The sequence below is a fragment of the Akebia trifoliata genome, chromosome 13, assembly GCF_017979445.1.
Source record: "Akebia trifoliata isolate Shusen 1 chromosome 13, ASM1797944v1, whole genome shotgun sequence".
NCBI lineage: Eukaryota > Viridiplantae > Streptophyta > Magnoliopsida > Ranunculales > Lardizabalaceae > Akebia > Akebia trifoliata.
The window spans coordinates 17,341,727-17,365,818 of record NC_141387.1 but is presented as its reverse complement, the minus strand read 5'-3'; the positions used below and the strand labels follow the sequence as shown (position 1 = coordinate 17,365,818).

Here is a 24,092-nt window from a genome sequence, read left to right as displayed (position 1 = left end):
CTTGGTGTGGCATTAGTAAAAGTTGGACTATGATAATATTTTGATAAAAAATTAATTTTTTTTTAAACGTATTTTCAATACAAAATCCAAATCCAAATCCAAAGTATATTTATTGCACTTTAACATATGTCCAATGGCACACGTTAACAAGACCCCAAATTTATTTAGATACTCACTTTTGTGCCTTACATGTTTAAAAATGAATGATGATGTTATATTTAAAATACTTAAACAAAACAATTATTATTTTATTTAGTGAAAAATAAAAATAAAAGAAACTGTCGATAGTAGGGAAAGTGTTTTTCGAAGAGAGTCAAGCTAGTCTGGTGGCATTTGAAAGTTAAAAACCATTTTACTTTTTAATCTCTATCCATATTTATAAATTTTTAACCTTGATCTCTAATCAATTCAAAGCTGATGTTTTAGATCTTTTGTTGTCAAGTCATTAATGGTCGTTAAATCTTGTTTTTCATCAAAAATGTTCGTAAAGATAGCACACTCAAAGAAGGAGAAAGAAAATTTTGATCCATCATACACATCGAATAGGACAATTGAATGAGACATTGAGTAAAAATAGATATCCAATATATACATTTGTTGCTCCATTATTTGTTTGATAAGAAAGAAAGAAAATGAAAAAGATCACGAAAGAGAAGGATGATTAAGTGTTTAAAGCAAAAAAGAGATACGCTTTGAGGCATGAAGTTGTGAGTTTGTAGAGAAAGAGAGAGAGAAAGAGTTGGTTATAGGAAGTTTGGGTGGTTTATGCGGGTAGTTTTATGTAGTGTTTTTTTTTTTAAGGGAATTGATCTCCACTCTTGGATTTTTCCAACACAATTCACACCATGAATTATGTTTATGATTTGTACAAAAATCCCATTTTATATTATAGATTTTATTAAAAAATATGGTATTAAAAGGAGAGCTTCTAAGGCCATCTCCAACCCTTAGTTAGTCATACTCAAATTCAAATTTTGAATAAATTTGTACTTTTCTGCATCCAAACTTTTACTCAAAATTATATTAAATTAAGTTTTAGTCAAATTCAAACTCAAATTGAAGGTAAGATAATTGCTTTTCATGCTAACTTAGTAAATTTCAAATATTACTAAGGTTGTCATGTCCATACGGATTACTACATTAACAATCTAACATTAGTGTCTTTCAGATTTCATGGAAAAACTCATATTCAAAAAAAAAAAAAATCTAAAAATTCTATTTTGGGCTTCATCCAAGATGTTGAAAATGGACGACTACTGAACTCCTAAATTTAAAATTAAAATTCAATGATGAAATTTTTTATTTTTTTTAGAATTTCTAAAATTATGTCTTCTACAATTCTATGGCATTGAATCGTGTTTTAAAATGTCACAATGTGAGCTCAAGATCCTCAATAAGATTTGAAATCTTACTAAGTTAATAAGATTAGCCTGATTTTTTAAGTTTAGCATTGAAGTGTTTGAATCTGAGTAAAAATTTGAGTAACGGTTAGAGATGCCCTAATAGCATCTAAGATGTGCATCAATTCTTTAGATTTGCTTACATATGGCAACAGAATCGCTTTATTAAAAATCGTATTTCTTTTTGGAATGGACCAAAAGATTCCCTGTAGTAAATGTGACTTACGAAAAAAAAAAAAGACTCCTTAACAAAGAATACGGCCCATTTATAAAACCTAGTTATATAAAATATTCAACCAAAAAGGACCTTTTCAGGATTTTCTTTTAAAGTAGAATACCAGAACTACCCTTTTAACAATTTTAAAAATTCAAAGGAACCGTAGTTTGTCTCAGAGGTGACCCCCCACGGTAACGACCCCAAACTCGTTGGAACCAACTTGTCAAATCAATTTAGCTGAATTAGCTGAAAAATGCACGGAGTCAATTCAAAATCTTGATCAAGTATTTAGTTTTGTTAATATTTTTTTGTAGAAAATAAAATATAAATATTTTTAATTATTAAAAATTATTTTTGAAATATTCATAAAATTGATATGATTTCATTTAAGTCAAGTTTTTAAGTTGATTCGATTCGATGAAAATTCAAGTTAGGTTTTAAAATTATATTGTAAATATTTTAATAAATCTAATATATGATGATGAGGACATACCATTAATTTTAAGATGTAGACGTGGAAATGTAATCTCTTAAACTCTCTTTAAATTTCTATAGTTATTGAAAAGGTAATTAAGGTATTTTGACTTCAAAAATCCATGTGAATACTAAAGGGTCCATTTCTTTTTATAGGGACTTTTTGATACATATTATCAAAAAATAAATTTTTACGATCATTTTTCCAAAATAAATAATAAATTTCTTTCAATGACATGTGATACCTATTATTTTAGAAAATATTAGTGTTAATCATGAATATACCCTTAAAATTGAGGGGTAAAAGAGGAAAGATAATAAAATTGAACGTTATTAAAAAAAAAAAGTAGTAAAAGAGGAAGTTGATATACAAAATTGTTATACGTATACGAAAATTTTTATAAGTGTGGAAAAGTAGGGCATTATAAAAATTAATGCAAAGTAAAAACAAAAAATAAATGAACTAGAAATAGATAAAAATTTAAAATTACAATTATTTAATTTAATGATTAATTCAGAGTACTCAAGTAGTAATGAAATAGATCAGAAGGAAGAAATAAACAGTTCAAATAATAATAAAAGCTACGAAGAAGACAAAGATAAATCAGTACAATTTTGTAACACAACCTGCAAATGTTCTGACAAATCAATAAATGTACTAACAAAAGAACAAAAAATATTATTTGAATATATTGACAATATAGAGGATCCAGAATTACAAAAATGTTATTTAATCTAATTAAGAAATACCATTAAAAAAGAAGAATTAAAATAACAAAAACCCAACTATAATCTTCAAGAAATATTCAAAAAATTTGAAAACAAACTAAACAAAGAAATTACTATCCAAGATATACAAAAAGAGATAAATCAAGTAAAAAAGAAATTAGAAAATGAAGAATAATTAGTAAAGAACAACAAGAACAAATTGATATATTAAATTTCAACTCGACTCATATTAAAGGAAAAGAAATTGAAGAAAAACATTATATTTTATTAATAAACAAGATAGAATACCAAAAATGGTTTGTTAATATACAATTGGTTATAAATAAAGAATTTATGATTGAAATAGTAGCTTTAATAGATTCAGGAGCAGACTTAAATTGTATACAAGAATGAATTATACCAATCAAGTATTTTGAAAAAATAACATAAAGAATTTTGACAGTAGACGGTTCAAATTTAAAAATAAAATACAAATTAACATACGTGCACGTATGTAATCAAGGAGTTTGTATAAATACTCACTTCATCCTAGTAAGAAACTTAACAAAATTTGTTATTTTAGGAACACCATTTCCGAATCTAATAAAATCATTCACGGTAGATCACACAGGACTTAAAAGTAGACTCTTAGATCAAGAAGTACATTTTAAATTTATAGAAGAACCACAAGAGAAAAAGTTAAATATAGTAAAAAATAAATCCATAAAAAGAACTGTAAACATAATAACCAGGAAAGAAAAGCAATTGCAATATTTAAAACAGAAGTAAACTTTTTAAAGATAGAAGAACAATTAAAAGATCTAGTATTATTAAATAAAATTCAAGAATTTAAAATAAATCTAGAAACATAAGTTTGTTCAAATTTACCTAATGCCTTTTGGCATAGAAAAAACATGTAATAGATCTTCCATATGAACTCAGTTTTGATGAAAGAAATATTAAGACTAAAGCTCGACCAATACAAATGAATAAGGAAACTCTAGAATATTGCAAAAAAGAAATCCAAGACTTATTAGACAAAAACTTAATAAGACCAAGTAATTCTCCATGGAATTGTTCAGCATTTTATATTCAGAAACATTCAGAAATAGAAAGAGGAGCATCAAGATTAGTAATCAATTATAAGCCTCTTAATGATGTTCTTAGATGGATTAGGTATCTCATTACCAATAAAAAAGTTTATTAAATACATTATATGAAGCATCAATCTTTTCAAAATTTGATATGAAATCAAGGTTTTAACAAATTCAAGTCTCAGAAAAAAAATAGATACAAAACAGCTTTCACAGTTCCATTTGGCCATTATGAATGGAATGCACCGAGTGAATTTCAAAAAATTATGAATGATATCTTTAATCAATTTTTAAAATTTATAATAGTTTATATAGATGATGTCCTGATATATTCAAAATCAATAGATCAACATTGGAAACATTTGGAATCCTTTGTTAACATAATTAAATTTCATAGTTTAGTAATTTCAACCCCGAAATTTGTATTATTTCAAACAAAAATTAGATTCTTAGGACACAATATTACAGACGGAACAATAATCCCTATTGATAGATCCTTACAATTTACAAACAAATTCCCTGACGAAATAAAAAATAAAAAATAATTACAAAGATTTTTAGGAAGTTTAAATTATATAAGTAATTTCTATCAACACTTATACTTAATTGCCAAACCATTATTCCAAAGATTAAGAAAAAAAAGTCCCCAGAATGGAATTTAGAACATACAGAAGTAGTAAGAAAATTAAAAGTCAGATTAGAAGAAATTTCTTGTTTAAATATTCTAAATCCAAAACAATTAAAAATTATTGAAACAGATGCTAGTGAATTAAGATATGGGGGAATACTAAAACAAGAAAAAGATGGAAAGAAACAATTAATAAAGTTTACTTCAGGTGCTTGGAATCCAACACAACAAAAGTATTCAACAGTGAAAACGAAAATTTTATCTATTGTCTTATGTATTTCGAAATTCCAAAAAGATCTTTTAAACCAAGAATTTCTTTTAAGAATTGATTGTAAATCAGCAAAGTTTGTCTTAGAAAAGGATGTTAAAAATATTGCTTCAAAACATATATTCGCAAGATGGCAAACTATTTTATCTATTTTTTTTTTCTAAGATAGAATATATAAAAAGATGAGCTAATTATATTCCCGATTTTCTTACCAGAGAATTTCTCCAAGGAAAGAAAAATGGCTGAAAAATCCAATTCTTCACCATTAAAACCCAAATCTAAAAGTTTTTATGTCATGCCTCCTCTAGTTCCACAAACCCAGAAAGTAATTCTAGTCAAACCTTCACAAATTGGTTCTCCCAACAATCTTTCTAACAGATTTTAAGTATTAGGAACAATTAGTCCAGTCAAATCATATGCTCAAACAATTTCCAGTTCTTCGTCTCCTCAAAATCTTCTTGAAGCAAAACATGTTCCAACATTCAATTTAAAACTCCAGTACGTTTACAAGTCAAACCTAGTACCCATTATCCAAGTAGAACCAGAACTTGAAAGATTTTTCAAGTCCTTTAATCCTCAATTTTACAATTACTGGAATTACCAAAAAACCTGATTTAATACATTTACTTTCCAAAACGACCAATATAACCATTCTTGATTTTTCCTTTTCAATGATTAAATTAAAATCCAATTCCCAAATTGGTTCGCCGACTAGTGGAATCAATATGGACCAATTCCAGTCATACTTCCAGCTCCAGTTCATAAAGGTTTTCAGGTCTTCATCCAAAATTTCATATCTCCATATCATTTATCTTGACTTTCCAATTTATTAATCTTTTTTGCCCAATTCTCCCTTAAGACGTAAACGTGGAAATGTAATCTCTCAAACTCTCTTTAAATTTCTAAAGTTATTGGAAAGTTAATTAAGGTATTTTGACTTCAAAAGTCCACGTGAGTACTAAAGGATCCACATCTTTTTATAGGGACTTTTTGATACATATTATCAAAAAATAAATTTTTACGATCATTTTTCCAAAATAAATAATAATTTCTCTAATGACATGTGATACCACTACTATTTAAGAGAATATTAGTGTTAATCATGAATATCCCCTTGAGATTAAGGGGTAAAAGAGGAAAGATAATAAAATTAAACCTTATTAAAAAAAAATAGTAAAAGAGGAAAGTTGATATACAAAATTAAATGAATATTTTGAAAGAATGAGAAAAGACAATAAAATTGAAGAAAAATAAATAAAAAATTAATTAATAAAATAAAAAATTATCCTCCTACAACTCATGCTAAGATTAAATTCCAATCTTATTTATCTAAGAAAAATTGTGATAAAAGTGGTGAATACAAATTTCCATTTTATTTTTATATTATAAATAAATGAAAATAACATTGTGTTTCATAACCGATGACATGCCCCTTGCCGTTGATCTTTCTTATAGACCAATGAAAAATGAATTAAAAACCGATCATCAACCTCTTAGATGACAATGATCATTTTTCATTAATTTATAAAAAAAGACCAAGGTCAAGAGACATGTTAAATCAATTTTAAAAAAAATAGAAACAAGACGGATTTAGGTGAAGCGAATGTTGGGACGACACTTGTGTGCCCCCACAAGAATTTTGAAATGTTACAAGAATTCATATGTTACCACTTTTGACTCATAATATTGCCCCCACCACAAGAAATTTGCATAGGTGGAGATGTCTCAAATGTTCACCAAAACATATGGGTGGTGGAGGGACCATGTCATGAGAAGGTTCTTCAAAGCTTTTTAAAATGGACATAATTTGGTTGGGTAAGACTTTGAAATGCTTATGATGGCTCCAAACACACAAATAATAAATGATTATAAATAACAATGAGTCACAAGGGCAATAGTGATAAAATTCAATTAATTATTCTGATGAGGGGGGTTTGTCAGATTAACTTTAATGGATGATTCCCATGGTAACATTTTATCATTATACCCTACACCTTCAAATTTTCTAGTTTTTCAACATTCAAACATCAAGTAGTTTGAATTTTTAGAGATTATGTCTAGGAGAAGTTTAAAAAAGGCTAAAAAGCTATTATCAATAAACCAAGTTACAAGTGTTGTAAAAAACTACCATGAACAAGTACGTTAAAATTTCAATATAAAAAAAATATTTCAATATATATAAAAATCATTTTTATCTAGAATAAATAAATCACCATGAACAAGTACATTAAAATTGGACAAATGAATGATAATTTTTATCTAACACAATCAAAATCTGACATAAGTTTTATTAAATGTGCATCAACAAAACAGACATTATTATGCCCAGCAGAATCATGAAGTAGAGGTTAGTGAATTATTGGCACACAAAATATGGTTATAAGAAGAGAATATAACATAAACCATCCAAAGCAAACAACTATTAACAGATGAAAAACTAAGAATATAATATAATACCCCAACATCTCTAAATAGTAAACCATCCATAAAGAGTATGGAATTTGGACAATCCTACTACCATGATGTCTTGAGCAAAAAGTATATAACATTGAGAAAACTACAAGGATCTAAGATTGTTACTACTTCAAACAAAGGACCAGTTCATGAACATGAAAGCCAAGCAGTGATTGGAGTTTTCTTCATTCAAAACCTTCCATGCAATGGCCTGCTCATAAGAAACCGGCCTCCCCATGCTGGATAAACTAATCCCTGCTGGAAGGTGAGAATAACCCTGCAATCAAATCTGTGCAAGTTACAAGATGCACCCCCCAACGTAGCTTCTGTTTAAATGAATTTTTGTACAAAAGATGAAATGAAAGAGAGGGGCATCCTTATGCTTCGTATCACGTAAAAGGTTTGCCTAATATTTGATGGGTCGTGTCTAATTTTTTATTTTTTTTTCAAATTATAATTTATAGCATAGGTTCTTAGCTTTTTACCTGTTGCATGATCTTGGGAAACTCGGAACATAACATTTTACGGCCAGCCTCATCAAGAATTTTGTCGAGCATTATATCTTGAAGGGCCACAAGCGTAGTCTCTAGCATGTCAAGCCCCGCTTGATTTGCAAAGGTGAAAACTGGAGAAGCCTGACATAATGTTTTCAAACCGTGTCAGCTCATCTTGGTTTTATCAAATCCCAAAAACAAATAAATAAGGAAACTAAATTAATTAATTAATAAAGTAATAAAAGCTTTAGTAATGGGATTAAGATCGAGCTAAATTTAGTAAGGAAAATTAATATTCACTAAAAAATGCATCATATGGAGTTGAAAACTTAATTACGTTTGCTTTCAGAGAACAACACATTATCGCATCGGAATGGTGCCACAGTAGTTTCAACAAGGAATCGCCAGCTTGGCAGTCTGCCCGAAGGAGCTCAACTCCAGTGTGGAATCTGAAAAATGAGGCAAGCAAATTATTATTATTAGTAGCTTCAGAGAAAGAAAATTTTCGTTTTAATATTTATTCTTGAGAGCTGCTATTGGCACCCCAACTTTCTTATTACACCCCAATTAAAAATAATTAATGATTGAGAATAAGTAAAAGTTGGGGTGCCAATAGAAGCTCTCTTTTTTCACTAGATTTCTATTTTTTAGGTTTAGAATTTTACATGAGCCTAATCATAATCGTAAACTACTGAAATTTTTTTAACGTGATATATCGTGGAAATAGTAATTTGAGCCAAAACCTTTGTAATGTTTGAATGGTGTGTTGTAATCTTTAATTGGGGTGTGATAAATAATGTAAGAAAATGGGTTGTAATAAGTAAAAGTCGAGGCACCAATAGCAGCTCTACTATTCATTAGGTTACAACAGTTGAGAAATAGTTACAACCCTGAACATGGTTATGACCTCAAGGTTAGCCATCCCAATGAACTGTGGTCTCACTCCACAACAAGTACTAATACTAGGGGTATTTTTGTTGGATGAGATTTGGCTGAAAGGGGTTGGACCCCACACAATGACCAATGTTGGAAAAGAGAGAAACTTGGACCATTGGACCAACTCCAAAATATTCTTTTCGAAGCAGGTACCAATCCAAAGTTAATAAAAAACTACTCTGATTTTGATTAATGTAATGCTCCACAAGGAATTATGACTAGGGTTCTTTGAAAGTTAGAAAAGTGAAATAGATTTGTTCAAAACCATTGGATATTTAAAAAATTCATGCTGAACTTCATTAAAACTTTGATTAGATCTAGAACCATGAAAATTAATATTAGCTCACATAAAGCAAGTACAATGTCCAAAATAGTTAAGTTACAGACAAACCTATAGCTCTGACAAATCCATCGTGCAAGGGTAAGAGCCTCGGGAGACCCCGGTGGTAGTTTTGAGCCCATGTGGGGGCTTAGACCAGATGATGGGGCAATAGCCATGGCAACTCTCTGAACAGACCCTACTACACTTCGTACATATTGCCGCGCCATAGCCGCGACACTATCTCGAAAGTGGTTCTCATATGTGAACTGAAACGCAATAGTCAGCACTGACCTCAGGTTGTAACTGTTAGAAGCTGTTTCACCAACCGGACGAGTTCCACCGGGTCCCACTTCCAATGTGGAAGCCAAATCCAGTGTACGAGTTGTTGCGGGCCCATCCTGAAATATAAAACAAAAATGTGTATACAGGACAAAAAAGAAAAACAAATGGGAGGCAAAGCTAAGTTCAGAAATGCAACTCAACTGTTTTGGGATCCAATGGTATAACACGGAAACCTGATGGTAGTAATGGAGCATCGTCGGCAAAGGACTCATCAATGGGTGCAAAGACAAGCTGAGCACAAGCACCAGCTGCGTTCTCATCAACCCCACTGCAAAGCTGCAATTAAATGCCACTTATTAGAGTTTTTCCGTGTCAAACACAAACACAACCATCCATGATAGCATTTACCAATACATACCATCACACCTAATGCAGTCTAACCCTTCTTTGATTTGGCATCAAAGGTGACTTCTAAATTGGTATGGTAAATTTCAAATAAAGAAATTACTTTAAATGCAAGTATCTTTGTTTGATATTTTTAATGCACATGTCCATGTCATTGTTACATAGGAACAAAGTAAATTTTTTAGAAGATATATAAAAAAAGAAGAAATATTTGTATATATCGAATATTAATGGATTATGTGAAAAACTATGTAGCATACCTATACACAGAGAAAATGGCATATATTTAATATTATATCTTCTATAAAGAAAATTTCAAACAAAAAGGGAAAACCTGATCATCTTCGATAATGCCTAAAATCAATATCATACCATATTCGAAAGGGAAAAAAAGTGGAAATGTCGCACCAGTCACTGGAGTATCAAAATATGGTATGTGTCTGACACGCATACTTTACCCGTTAGTAGATGTATAAAATTACCAACCTGTAACAAGTACATATCTGGTAAAAAGACAGCATCATCCTGGGAAAATCCATGGCCTTCAAGACGAATCACCTCTAAGAACTATATTAGAAAACAAATTAGCAGTCTGTCACATGTCATTTATTTAAGGTTGCACAAAGAAACACATCAAAGCATGCATGTTTGACATGTGAAGTTTACACTATAATCACATAATCTGACATTACAAGTGCCATCCCTTCCCATGTCGTCATACATGTGACAGACCTCAACCTGTGTTATAAATGAATAACCATCTATATTAGAACAGTTACCTCCTCATGTTCCACAGTGTGAGCTAGAGGTAAGATGACCTGACTACTGGGGAATCCGCCTGGTACTGCACCCGGAACTGCATAAGGGGTAGCTTTCAGAGATGCGGCAGAGTAAGCATCAACACCAGAGTCGGCCCACTCGGAACGGTGCTCCCTCAGAAAGCGAACAAGCAATGCGGGTGGCACATTCTACATACTCATAGACATACGGTTAGAAACTCTACTACAAAGAATAGGGAAATGTAAAACCAATTGAAGGTCATAGAAAGAAAAAAAGAAAAGAAAATAAGTTTCTAATTTTTAAAGTTCTCTCACCATCTGTTACTGTTAATAAAAGCCAGAAAGACTGTTTACATCTAAGATCAATTAAACAAAAAAGAACAGAACATGTGAAAGAACTCACAGTGGTTTCTACACAAGCCCATATAGTAACAAAGGAAAAGAATGCATTTGCACAAGAAGTTATCCACTCTTACTTTGTAAATTTGGAGAACTAAGAATAAATCAACGCGGCAAGAGCACAGAACCGTTGATCTTTTCCTTGTGTATCCCAAAGAAAAAGATCTATGGTTCTGTGTCATTGCCACGTCAGCCGCATACAGACTGCGTATGTTTTGCCGCGTCGATTCATCACGGCCCAATTTGGAGTTCTGAATCACATATCTATATTATAAAACCCAACAGTTGTCTTCCGAATGTTTATTCCCCCCCATGAAGAGGGGTTCAGATTCAATGTCACATGCATCTCGAGAACAACTTTAAACTTTATTCCCTTTTTCTCTCCTCCTTTCCAAGAATAATCCTCCAGCTTCATTATATTTCCTCTTATGCCCCTTTTCCAATAATATGACTCCAACTTTATTAGCTTTCCTCTACTACCTTCTTAACCCCCAAAGACTATGCCCATGCCCAGGTAAACTCTAGTAGAAGAAACAGAAAATTCATCGGCAAACGATAATTCCAGTAGAATTTATTTTTTCTTCACATGTTCTTATGTGCATTCCCATTGAGAAGATGAGAGTTATGCGAAAACAACAACCGATCTAATTCAGAATTCGGTATTTAACTTAAAACACAAAAAAAAGGCATTGTAATCAATATATTTTTGCAAGGCATTTAATCAGACAACCAAAATCCTAAGATAAGCATGTTCATCCAACTGCCGGAATTCTTGAAACTCGAAAAGAATTTTAATGTCAAAGATACTGAGAAGTACAAAACATATTGAAAGGAGACAACGATCTTGATAAACAAAACATGTAAAATTCATAGTGTCAATCCTATGATATTTAAATAGAGGTAACTAATTGGATACCCTACCATAAAGATAGAAATATATAGACAGCATAGTCATTTATATTTACGTTCTAGGAATGTACCTGTAGCAGCATGGACGCCTTCGCACATAACACTCCAACTCCTACAGTAGAGAGCATATTTGAAGAGTTCCCCTGAGAACCAAGAAGTTTGCTTGGAGAGGAGTTAATGGCTATGGTGACATCCTCCACACCATCACTACACATCAGTGACCACCCATCATCCGCAAATCCATTAACAGCATCGTTAAAACCCCTGCACCCCATTTATCAAAAGCTTTGAGCAAAGGGAAACATATCAAGCAATGATAAAATATAATATAGCAAATTGATTGATGGTTTTACTTGCACATTCTCTGACTAAAAGTCCGTAGAACAGTAGGCTGACGACCTCCACCATACTGAATCTCACCACTAGTCTCTTGTGCGATCTGCCGTATGTGCCTCAATGCCTACATAGAAGGGGACAAATGTCTGACTCCAGAATCAAAGGGATCTACCATTGGCACCCCAATTTTACTTATTGCACACCAATTTCTTAAATTATTTATCACCCCATTTAAAGAATAAAGCATACTCTTCAAATATTACGAAGGTTGGGCTCAACATTAGAAAACATTATAACACTCGTTTAGACAATTTCAGTAGTTGTTTACAATTATAATTAGGCTCATACAAAATCCTAAACCCAAAAGGAAAAAAAAATGAAATCTAGCCCAAAAAAAACAAGAGTTTACATTGGAACACCCCAACTTTTGCTTATTCTCAACCATTCACTTATTTTCTTTTATTTTTAATTGGGGTGTAACAAGTAAAAGTTGGGGTGCTAATAGCAGCTTCCAAAACAAAACATAAGGGGGTGTCAGGTGTGTATCTGTAAATAATACAAAACATTTCTCTTCGTAGTAGACCATGTATATAGAATGACCCATAACCATGCAATGGCACAGCAATCAATGCTTCAGATTGATACCTAGGCACACTCCCATATAAAGTCACCATCAAGGAAATTAAATATCTAAGGCCCATTTCAGGCACAATACGAGAATTCCCACAAACTGTAAGATTAAAAAAAATGTAGCGAAACATTATAAAAATGATGCCCATGTCAGGTACTTACAGCAATTGTCATTTTTTGAGCAAGAATTTTTGGCGATTCATATAATGGTCTGAGAACCTCGGGCACACTCCATGCCTAAAACACGGTCAGGAAACCAGGATGAAATAACGTGAAGATATATAACAAGGAAATCACAGAAACTGTACGATTTGATTGGTCACCATACTTACATTTAAGTCGACATGATCAACAATGTGAATTATAGAGCTTCCACCCTCACAAGGACGTATAAGATAACCACTAGGAAGCATCTCAGCTCTGATGAAATTTGGAGTAGATGGGCCCACGGGGCCACCAGAAGAAGGCGTCAAGGATCTCTCACATATCTACAAATACATGTTTAAAGTGAGAATGATATACTCAAATTTGGGTCAGTTGTTTGACAAATCGAAGTAAATAGGGTATTTTAGAAATACCTTCTTGTAAAATTGGTGATATTAGGTTTACCCCCCTTGACCATTAGTCAACATTGCATTTTCTTGATAATTTAACAGAGAAATTGACTTTTTTTTAAATACTTAAATTAATAAATCAAGTCTTGGAAAGAATCAAAATTTCATTGTTAAATCATCAAGAAAAAGCGACTTTGACTTACAGTCAAGGGGGTAAACCTAATCTGCATTTTGCAAGGGGTAAATCTAATATCACCAGTTTAGCGGGGGGTGTTTCTAAAATACCCTAAAATATAAGCTGATATCTTGCTTATGGACATCAGAACAACTTCAAACTTTTAATTCTTTAATGCCCCCCATGAAGTGAAGTTTGGACGTTTGAAAGCCAAATCAACAAAAACACACTCAAAAACAGAGTTAAGCATGATGAGTAAGTTACCACAAGACTACCATCTTCCAGACCAATAGTATATCTGAGAGTCCAAAAGTCTCGTGCCGATACCAACGTTGTAGGTGCATAGGTCTGAGGAAAGTCCAAGAAAACAAGGAATTTAGTGGACTTAAACATCTTTTCAACTTCAATTCAACATCAAATGTACTACAAACCTGCATGTATATAAGCTCTATGGTTCCTCCGTTCCCCATAGGGAGTACATTCAAGACCTCAAGGCAACGGCAATCACGAAACCATAATGGACGATCTTTAAGGATATCGGCGACCTATATAAAGAGATACAAACAAATAATTTACAGTGCACAACAAATAATAACACAGTTAAAACTAGAGATACCCTACCCCAACTTTTACTTATTACACCCCAATTTCTCAAATTATTTATCACCCCAATTAAGGTTTAAACACAGTCTTCAAACATTACCAAGGTTTGGCTTCAATTGTAATCTCAACGTTACAAAACATTTGAACACTTGTTCAAACAATTTCAGTAATGGTTTACAATTATGATTAGGCTCACATAAAATCCTAAGCCCAACAATAAAAATTTAACAAAAATACAAGAGAGCTTCTATTGACACCCCAAGTTTTACTTCTATCAACCATTCAGTTATTTTCTTTATTTTTAATTGGGCTGTAACAAGTAAATGTTGGGGTGCCAATAGCAGCTTTCTAAAATTAAGTTGCAAGAAGAAAATCTTACCTTCATGGGTTCTAAACCCACGAGACCGCAGGCTCGTGCTGCAGCCCCACCACAATTGTGAGAAACAGCGACGATTCCAATAGAATCCGGACCAGGCTACAAAAACAGAAATATTGAGCTTCAATGAGTGGGCTGAAATAAGGTTTTTAAAAAAAAAATGATTTGATGGAAATGATGGAGAGTTGAACTACCTTCATCCCAGGCATCTGGACCCAGTCGACAGCAGTTCCAGTGGCCTTTGAAAGGAACTCTGCCAGGGTCTCCTCAGCTATTGCGAGGAGACTACAGATATCCACAACATGTCAAGTTTAAAACTAGTTAGTAAAACAAGAAAAGAGGTCTTAATACATACATTTTAGGGTAATTTACCAAAATACGCATCACAAATTGAAAAATAACTAAAACAGTGCACTATTCATTTTAATTTCGAAAACGGTAAATTACCATTTTCAGAACTAAGTTATTTTACCAAAGCAGTGAAATTTGAAATGAACAGTGTTTAGATACCAAAACTACATATCCCCGCTCTTTTATAAACAGAGAGAAATACAACTGTTTTAGTAGAGTGCTGAAATAAACAAAATCTTGAAGGGAAACATCACTATACTAAAACAGTTGTATTTCTATCTGTTTGAATTAAACATGAGATATGTATACTGCTTTACAAAAAAAATGGTAAAAGGGCATTTTTGGCATTAAACACAGTTCATTTCAAATTTTACCATTTTGTAAAATTACCTTATTTCCAAAAAACGGCAATTTACCATTTTCAGAATTAATATGAATAGTACACCGTTTTGGTAATTTTTCAATTTTCATGTACCATTTTGATAAATCTCTACATTATATTATAAAAGAGGCTTGAAAAACACAAAAACAAAAAACATTTACCCAGCTGGGTTCTTAGCATCCCATTGGGGATGCTGAGTTGTTGTTGGGTTTTGCTGCTGTTGGTGCTGACCATTTGTGACCACAGACTCACAGCTCATGTCTGTGGTCACTGCAGATGCCTGTAGAGAAATTGTGTACTAGTAAGGATCTATAAACTGCATTAAAGGTACATACATACAAGACCCAAACTAAAAACCAATGTTATCAAATAGCATATGCAAAATGGCATATGGCATATGTGGTTGCATATTGCACAAAATATTTTTTTTATTTAAAATAAATAAAAACAGTTAAAAATAAGAACAAAAGAGGGGAAATATTTAAAAAAACAGAAAAATATAAGAAAATAAAAACAAACCTATAACAATATATTTGGATTTTGGATAGCACTCATTTTTCAAATTGAATAAAATTAATCACGTTTAGTTATTTAGTAACAAAAATAAAAGAACTCAAGAAGCTAAGTAGTCAATAATATATAAACTATTCATGATACGTAGGTGGCCTACTTTAATTATCAAGTTCTAGTTCTAGATAATTAAAGTTAATTTTGCTTTAATAGTCTAATCATTGGATACTATGATCTTATGTTATAATGCATAAACTCAATATTTTGAAAAAATAAAGTAGAAATAAGATTTAAAGTGAATATATACGAGTGAAAGAATAAAAGAACTAGCTTAGAATAATGCACAAATAGGGGGTGGAAATAGGGTAGTTGTAGGAGAAGATAGATTTAAAAAACTTGAATTTAATGCTCCAATAGTCAAATCATTGCTTATTGAAGTAATATGCCACCACATACTTTTGTATGCCATGGCATAATGAACCAGAAATCCTAAATAGCATATGCCATGATGGCATATGCGATTTACTCATAGAAAATAGTATATGCAATTGCATTTGACAACACTACTAAAAACCAAATCTCCTTCAGAGATTTTCCTAGGTACAATCGCCAGATAAATTTTCTAAGGTTGTTTAGAAATTGGTTTTCCGGGGAAAATATTCTCTGCAATCATACAGACCTATGTGAATCACGATGATGTATTAGATGATCCTAGAGTCTATAAGGAAGGCTTTTCTAATCTCCTACAAAAATTGCACTTTAATACCTTAAGAAGCTAAGGATATTAAAACAAGAAAAATGAAATTTGGGATTAACATGAGCAGGGCAATTATAAAGAATACATTACGACTTAAACAATCAACCATAAATAAAAAAAAATATGATTTTGCAAAATGAATGAAATACAACTAAAAGTTCTAGATAAAAAGGTACATACAAGTAGAGTGACTCATGCAAAATTTTACTCAAGACTTATTTGTTTAGTTTAAATACATTTTTTACATTTTCGTAAATAATGCACATTTTATTTTTCTTAATTTTTCAAAACTATGCCAACTTTTGCCAGTTTTTTTTTTCCGATTTTTTCCTACACCCTGACTTTGTCACTACGCATACAAGCAAAAGAGACTTTGAAAGAAATTAGACTTCTGAACTCATGATCAAAGCAATAGGCATGAACTTCTCTACTTAGCAAATAAATTTGCGCCACCTCTGAGAAAATTAATACTGAAGACGACATTTGAGCCTTCATCACAAAAAAAAAAAAACAGAAAGTTCAATCATAATGAGAAAAACATTGCTAGTTCACAAAGGTTTCGACAAAGAAATAGGCGCTTACATTGTGCAGTTGCTGCTTCATGTATCCATTCTCATAAACAAATTGAGAGACCTGCTTCTGAAGTCGATCATTCTCCTCCATCAATAGCTTGTTCATGGCAGTAAGCTTCCTGTTTACTGACTGGAGACGTGACGCTTCTGTTCTCTGTTTTTCACGGCATCTGTATGTATAATAAGGGAAGAAGAAAAAATGGAATGTCATTTGCAAGTTTGCAAAAATATCCAATTTTGAGTAGCAATCTAAATTACAGAAGAAAAATAATTCTTATAAAGAAAATGGTTAAAATAGGATGGAAGGAAAACATCAAAAAATAAAAAATAAAGTATAGGAACAAAATCTTATTCACTCTGAAAATCAATTCAAAAAGGAAAAAAAAATTAAAAAAAAATACATTCACTTGAAAACAAAGAAGAACATGCATTAAAACCCCAATTTGCAAATTCTATTTTGTTTTATTTAAATGAAATCAAGGGAAAATAAAAGAATACAACACCACAATAATCAGAGAAATAACTTTAGAAATTCAACATTAATGTCTCATTTACGTTAGTTTAAAAAATGTCTTGTTCTCCTTATATCTTAAATCAAATTAACAAAAACAAAATAATCAAAATGACCCCTATTGCCTTCTTTATTTATCTCAAGTTCCTCAATAATATTGGAAACATAACAAATACCAACTACCCCTTTTGACTAAAATCTAATTTAGAAAAAAAAAAACCAAAGATTTCTTTCTTTCTAACCACCTGTCACATTCCCAGAATGACCATGAAATTAGTGGAAGACCAAGTCCACCAAATTCAATATTTTTGACTGAAACAAAGAAAAAAATCTTCAACATCCAAACAGTATCAAAACCAAACCCATTTTTCTTCAAGAACTGAAAAATAATACATACCACAAATAAAACATAATACGTCTATAAATATCAAAAAATCATTATCTAGAACCCAATTTTTTTCTTTTTGAAGAAAAAAGCTCAAAGATTTTCTTTTCTTCTCTGTGCCTCTAACGTTTTCTCCCAAAGACCATGAAATGGGTGAGGGGAGAAGCCCTACAAATACAATATTTTTTTACTTAAACAAAGAGAAATCCTCAACACTCAAAGAAAAAATTAAGACAAATCCCATTTTTCTTCAAGAACTGATGAATCAAAAATCCCAAAAAGATAGGATATTTCTCCCATAAATAAACAACAAACAACTAACAAAATGCTTTTCCTGATATCTCATTTCATTTTAGTCTAAGATATGAACACCCAAACATAAAACCAACAACAAAATCCTACACATCCACCAAGAACTGTAAGATCAAAAAACCAAAACAGATTACATATTTTTTCTTCTATAAATATCAAAATACTTTTCCACATAAAATCCAATCAAAAAATATTAATAATGATAAAAACACAATAAAACCCGTCTTTCTCTCCATATATTACCTTCGATTCTGAAACCAGACTTTGATCTGCTTTGGTTCAATATTAGAGAGTATGGGACATTCTCTTATAAGTTGTTGCCTTCTCAAAGAGCTAGGCTTCGGACACTCCATATATACCCTCTCTAAGGCCTCCACCTGTTCTGGTGTGTATCTCACGTACTTGCTTGTATCCATCTGTTTCAACGAAGACGATGCAGACATACCCACCACTACTAAAGAAACTAAAAAAAAACCAAAAACCCACAAACACAGAAAATCAAAAAAATAAAATTAAAAATATTCTTCTTTGTTCTAGAAATTAGTAACAAAATTTCAAGGTCTTATCAGTCTCAAACCGGCTCTCTACCCCAAGAGAGCCTCCTCTCTCCCACATCAGAATCTCAACTAGTTAAGAAAGAACAATAGACCCATAAAAACAACAGAAATGGTATGTCTTTCTTTGATCTTCTTCTTCAACAATACCCATATCTCGAGATTTCTACCTGAGGATGAGAGAAACAGAAGAAACTCAAAACAAACAAAACAAAACAAAACAAAAATACTTCAAAACAAACAGAGCCCACAGTAAAAGAAAAAGTGGGAAAAGAGATTAACGAACAAATGAGCGCCAGGTGGTGGTGGTGGTGGTGATGGTGGTGGATGAGGTTTTGCTTTTTCTTAGGTTTGTTTTAAATGCAAAGTTGCAAACACTCTCTCTCTCTGTGCTCTGTCACTAAAATTGAAATGGGAGAGAGAGACTTCATTTTTACCTGCCAGAGACGTTTTTGGTTTGGATGGGCTGTTCTTCTCTGACGAAAAGTAAAGTACAGCTTTCCTCAGCAAAACTCTCTCTCTTCAATGCATGCATGATGGATGTGGATGAATGTATGTGATGTTATCAGATATGGAAATTTTAAAAAAGTTTAAAATGGCCCACATGTTGAAATGAAAGTGAACCTCAATTGATTCTACTATTCCAGCCGTCTAATAATCTGGTTTGTGGGGTTATCTTCTAATGATGTAAAAACATGTAGGCCACTTTCTCTCATTACCATGCCAAAATTGTAATTTTTATTTGAGCATTTTATTATTTTTCTCTTTCTTTTAAAATTGATGTGTCCAGCCTCTTACCCATAGAAACAAAGTTCGGATTCGGCAATAATTCGATAAAGCCTTGATTCGATTAATGAGGGGTGGAGCTAGTAAGGAGTTGGTGGGAGCAATTTTTTAAAATGCCCCCTCTCAAAAAACAATTTTGAGACACCCTTATATTTTTAACTAATTACATACCTCATTGTTCCCACTCCTCACCTCCTTCCAATCCCCACCACCCCCAATTAATTTTCTTTTTTGTTGATGACATTGTCTCTTGTCCAGACCTTCTCATATAGTAATTAGAAATGACCTAAATATCTTTTTTTTAATTTTTAATGTAAAATCTCTGAATTTTTCCCCTAAAATCATTCATCTTCAAGTTCTTCATCTACACAACTAATCATAATTTGTCCCCACTATAAGAAAATCTAGGCTCCACTCCTACAATTAATTCAAACGAATTTGATAAAAAAAATTAAAAATTGGAAAATTTTCAAGTATAAAAATGGCAATTTTTTAAGTTTATTTTTAAAAAGGGTGCTATTCATATATATCGCAAATTAAAATTAAATTAAAGAATGTATTACCCTGGTTAGCAATTCGGAATATGACAAAAATTCGATTAGTGAAAAATTCGAGTTTTATTCGATTTTGAATTGCAAAAATCTGGTCAAGAATTCGATAAATGGAAAATATGTGGCCTATGCTTCATATGTGTATTATCCGTTTCATTTCAAAAATTCGGGCACACGATAGTGATGGTGATGATGAAATTAGTGATGTTAATGGTGACGGTAATAATGATGGAAGTGATAACGAGGACATTGAGGTTATTGTTCCATTGATTTTTTTAAAGAAAACCATAATCAAGAGAAAAATCACCAATTTAGAAAATTGAGGTGTAATCTTAAATAAATATAAAGGGCCATATCATTATTTTGTTAAGATAAAAGGGACATTGTCACGTAAAAAATTGGATTCCTCCAAAATTTTGAAGCATGGCCGTTTCAAAGTTGACTTGCGTTACACATCACAACTTACAAGTTTACACTTTTAAACAAATAACAAGTTACAGTCGCATTTTTTTCCACTGAGTTTTATAAAAATTCGTAAATTCGTTAAAAAACATGTTTTATTCTTTTCAAATTTAAAATCTGTGAATTATTCATAATAGTTCAATAATTTGGAAAATGATACTTTCATTTAAAAAAATGAAAATTTCATGAATTTTTTAAGAATTAAATAAGAGACTACTTAATAATGTTTTCAATTTGATTGGATTGATTTATATTTAATCTAATTTATCTTTATTTAATTTAAGAGTCATGTTGGAGTGACTTCAAGCTGGAACCTCATATCGCACTTCTTGACGTGAAAGTGTATGGGAACTGTAAACACCCCAATTTGAACGGGCCCTATTCAAAAAGGCAAAAAAAAATGTCAATTTCCTTAATAACTTGACAATGGGCCTAAAAGGCTAAATTCACCAAAACGTGGCATTTTGATCAATCCGAGGACTCCAAGACCCTTAAAAAGATCAAGGAATTTAGAATAAGACTTGAAATGCCCATTACCTTCGCCAAATTTCACTGCTCCACCCTCAAAATCGAATTACCTTAAACCCGCTCAAAGCCCACAAACCCTCAACTCGCAAAAATGCATTTATCACCCCATTCAACCTAAACTTAATCATATACCACCTAAACCCTAAAACATACCCACCCGAAAAAACTCATTCCAAAATAATCCTAACCAATCCCCAAACAACCTACAACTTTTCAAAAACCTGAACCCAATACACCAAAGCCCACAAATTATTATCTATATCACATTCATAATGCATAATCCATAATCCATAACTTATAACCCACAAATTACTATCCACATCAACCAAAGGAGACACATGTCATCACCCCAATTCACCTCCCTCATCCAATTACCTACCCCCATCACCTTTCGCTGACAAATCATCTACCCATATCACCTTTCTCCAAAAATCATCATAACCCATACTCTTTCCTAACCTACCCACATCACCTTTATCTACTCCTATCTAAACTCATACCCTTTTCTAATTTACCCTCATCATAACTTACAAATCCATTTCTACAAACCAAACTCACACCCCTCTTTTCCAATCAAACACTCATCTCCAATTAACTCATCTAATCACTTCACCTCCCCATCCTTTTTTGACACTTGTCATTATCCCCTTAATCCTCCCAAAAATCAAGTCATTCTCCTAATCTAAACACCACTTCTCTTCAACCTACCTAACACTCAACCAACAACCACTCCCATTCTCTTAAACCAAACACCCATCATCTCACCTTACCAAACACTTCACCGAAATGGATTGAATAAAATCTAAATCATTTAGATAAAAAATTATTTATTTTCCCTTATTACACAACTACCTTCATTCCAACTCCAAATTTCATACCCCTCCCACCTTCAAAATCTATGTCATTCTCTACTCTTTCATTCATTCACCCCATTATATCCCTAAAATAATCTCCCAACACCTATAAATACCCCCTTTTACCTTCCAAAATGGGTATCAAATTTAAGTTTTAAAAAAAATTCTTTCAATTCTCCTCTACTTTCCTTATTTCATCAACTTAAAAAAATCTACTCTCACAATTCTACAAAGAACTTAAGAAGAAGAAGAGAATAAGAAAAATGAAGGCTCAAGCTTCAAGGTGGGTTCAAGCATAAGCATTACATATCCCCCGTCTCTCTCTCTCCCTTCTCCATATCCCTCTTCTGTTATCCCCACATCTCTTTAATTTCTTTTTAGAAAAACCTAAGATGTGATGCTTCTCCTCCCCTATCTCCGGTAGATTGAACTTCGGTTCGGTTGAAAGTATAGGGGTCGTAACCATTTTCAAAATAAAATCATTTTAACACATCAAACCGTTTTGTGGCAATCAGTGTTCGGATTCTTCTCAACTCATAAGCATGGACCCATAACCATAGCCAATATTTTTCAAAAACTCATGTAGTTCCCAAGGCTAAATGTTTATAAGGATCACCTCCTTCAATGGGATGAACTTATAATCGAGCCAAAAATAAATCCCTATTTAGGTTACAAGTTATCGACACGCGACTCTTTATTTTATTTTGTATTTTTATCTAAAAATGATCAAATTGAGTTGAGGTTACCACCACTTAGTGGAGAGAAAAGGGTGCCTAACACATTTCCTTTTTTTCCAATCAAACCGCTTACCCCGATCTCAAGGTTAGATCAGTATCTTATCCATTGAAGGTCACTAAATGTTAAAAATGACACTTTTTTCTAAAATGCGCATTAGGTGACCATTCACACCATTTTACAAATATGAATGGTGGCGACTCCAAACCTTAGTAGAAGTGGCACTCGTAATCGAGAATCACGTATCTACAGGAACCATAAATGTTTTTCATTTGATAAAAAGCATCTATAGTTCCCATACACTTTCACGTCAAGAAAATGCGATATGAGGTTCCAGTCTAAAGTCAATCCAACAATATTCTTCATTTAATTTCATATAAAAAAACTCATAAATGTCAACAATTCAATAGTCAATTGACTTTGGATTGATTTATATTTACTAAAATCTTTAAAATCTCGAGCTCGTCAAGGTCTATAAGATGATTGGGATGCGGAATCCAACTAGGAGAAGAAAAAATTAAGGCAAAAAATCATTGAAAAGCTGGAGGGTGATGTTCAGCGGGTATTGCTATAAAGAGACCCACTTTATGTTCCTTTTGGTATATTATTTCACCGTCTTTGTGGCCCCCTATTGTCCCCCACAAGTGCATCAACACCACAATCTTCAATATGATTACTCAAGTGCTATCCAGGAAGGATGTATGCCTGGCAAGTTAAATTGTAGCACAAATATATCAATTACTAGACAACTATCTCAAGGATACCAAAAATGATAGAAGGCAAGAAAGGGTAGCATTGAAGGAGAAGCCTGAAATTACGCATGGGTTATTCTAGGTATTGTGTTTATGGACATACCAACACTTTCAAAGCATAACACCTGAGGGCTCATTGAATGAAGATCCAACAACAATATATAAAGGATGTTGTTATGGGATTGAGAAATCGAGAAAGAAAGATACAAAGTTCATACTAGGAGAGCTTTGCATGCAACCCAAAATCACATGGAGGCCATACTAGAGTAATGAGTATAAGTCTGAGTTATTTTTTAAGATAAAATAAAAGTAAAAGGTGAGGAGACATACTGACTGTACATGTATAGGATAACCACTCTTGCATACCTGATTGGCATGCCAACATACCCATTAATGGTGAACAAGAAACCATCTGTCCCATTGCCAAACTAGTGTAAGAGTGGCCCGACAGTTTGGATATGATCAAGTTATGCCCTATCAATGGGTGTTCATGAATGACACAATTGAGTGGAGGCAACCAAAAGACATTTCTTTACAAAGAAGGGAAAGATGGCCCAAAATAACAGAAAAGTAATGACAACACCAGAATATAAACGCTATTATGAGAACCATATGAAACCTCGATGTGCCTCCATTAACAAATTGTG

At 32.3% G+C, this 24,092-nt stretch overlaps 1 protein-coding gene across 2 annotated transcripts; it reads right to left on the bottom strand.

The window, feature by feature from the left end:
* Nucleotides 1-7,217: 7,217 nt before the first annotated feature.
* LOC147388035 (homeobox-leucine zipper protein HOX32-like) lies at nucleotides 7,218-19,208 on the bottom strand. Of its 2 annotated transcripts, XM_086420421.1 has the most exons (19): nucleotides 19,064-19,208; nucleotides 18,467-18,947; nucleotides 17,026-17,185; nucleotides 15,338-15,456; nucleotides 14,638-14,728; nucleotides 14,447-14,542; nucleotides 13,896-14,009; nucleotides 13,729-13,812; nucleotides 13,068-13,223; nucleotides 12,898-12,972; nucleotides 12,123-12,229; nucleotides 11,841-12,033; nucleotides 10,462-10,650; nucleotides 10,169-10,249; nucleotides 9,479-9,613; nucleotides 9,065-9,393; nucleotides 8,075-8,186; nucleotides 7,729-7,878; nucleotides 7,218-7,520 (listed from the first exon to the last, which is right to left on the bottom strand). In XM_086420421.1, exons 2-19 carry the CDS (start codon nucleotides 18,664-18,666, stop codon nucleotides 7,374-7,376), a joined length of 2,538 nt encoding a protein of 845 aa, XP_086276547.1. In that variant the 5' UTR covers nucleotides 18,667-18,947; nucleotides 19,064-19,208; the 3' UTR covers nucleotides 7,218-7,373. The 2 variants fall into 2 exon arrangements, with proteins under 2 accessions (XP_086276547.1, XP_086276548.1); XM_086420422.1 differs by lacking the exon at nucleotides 10,169-10,249.
* Between the last annotated feature and the right edge of the window lie 4,884 nt (nucleotides 19,209-24,092).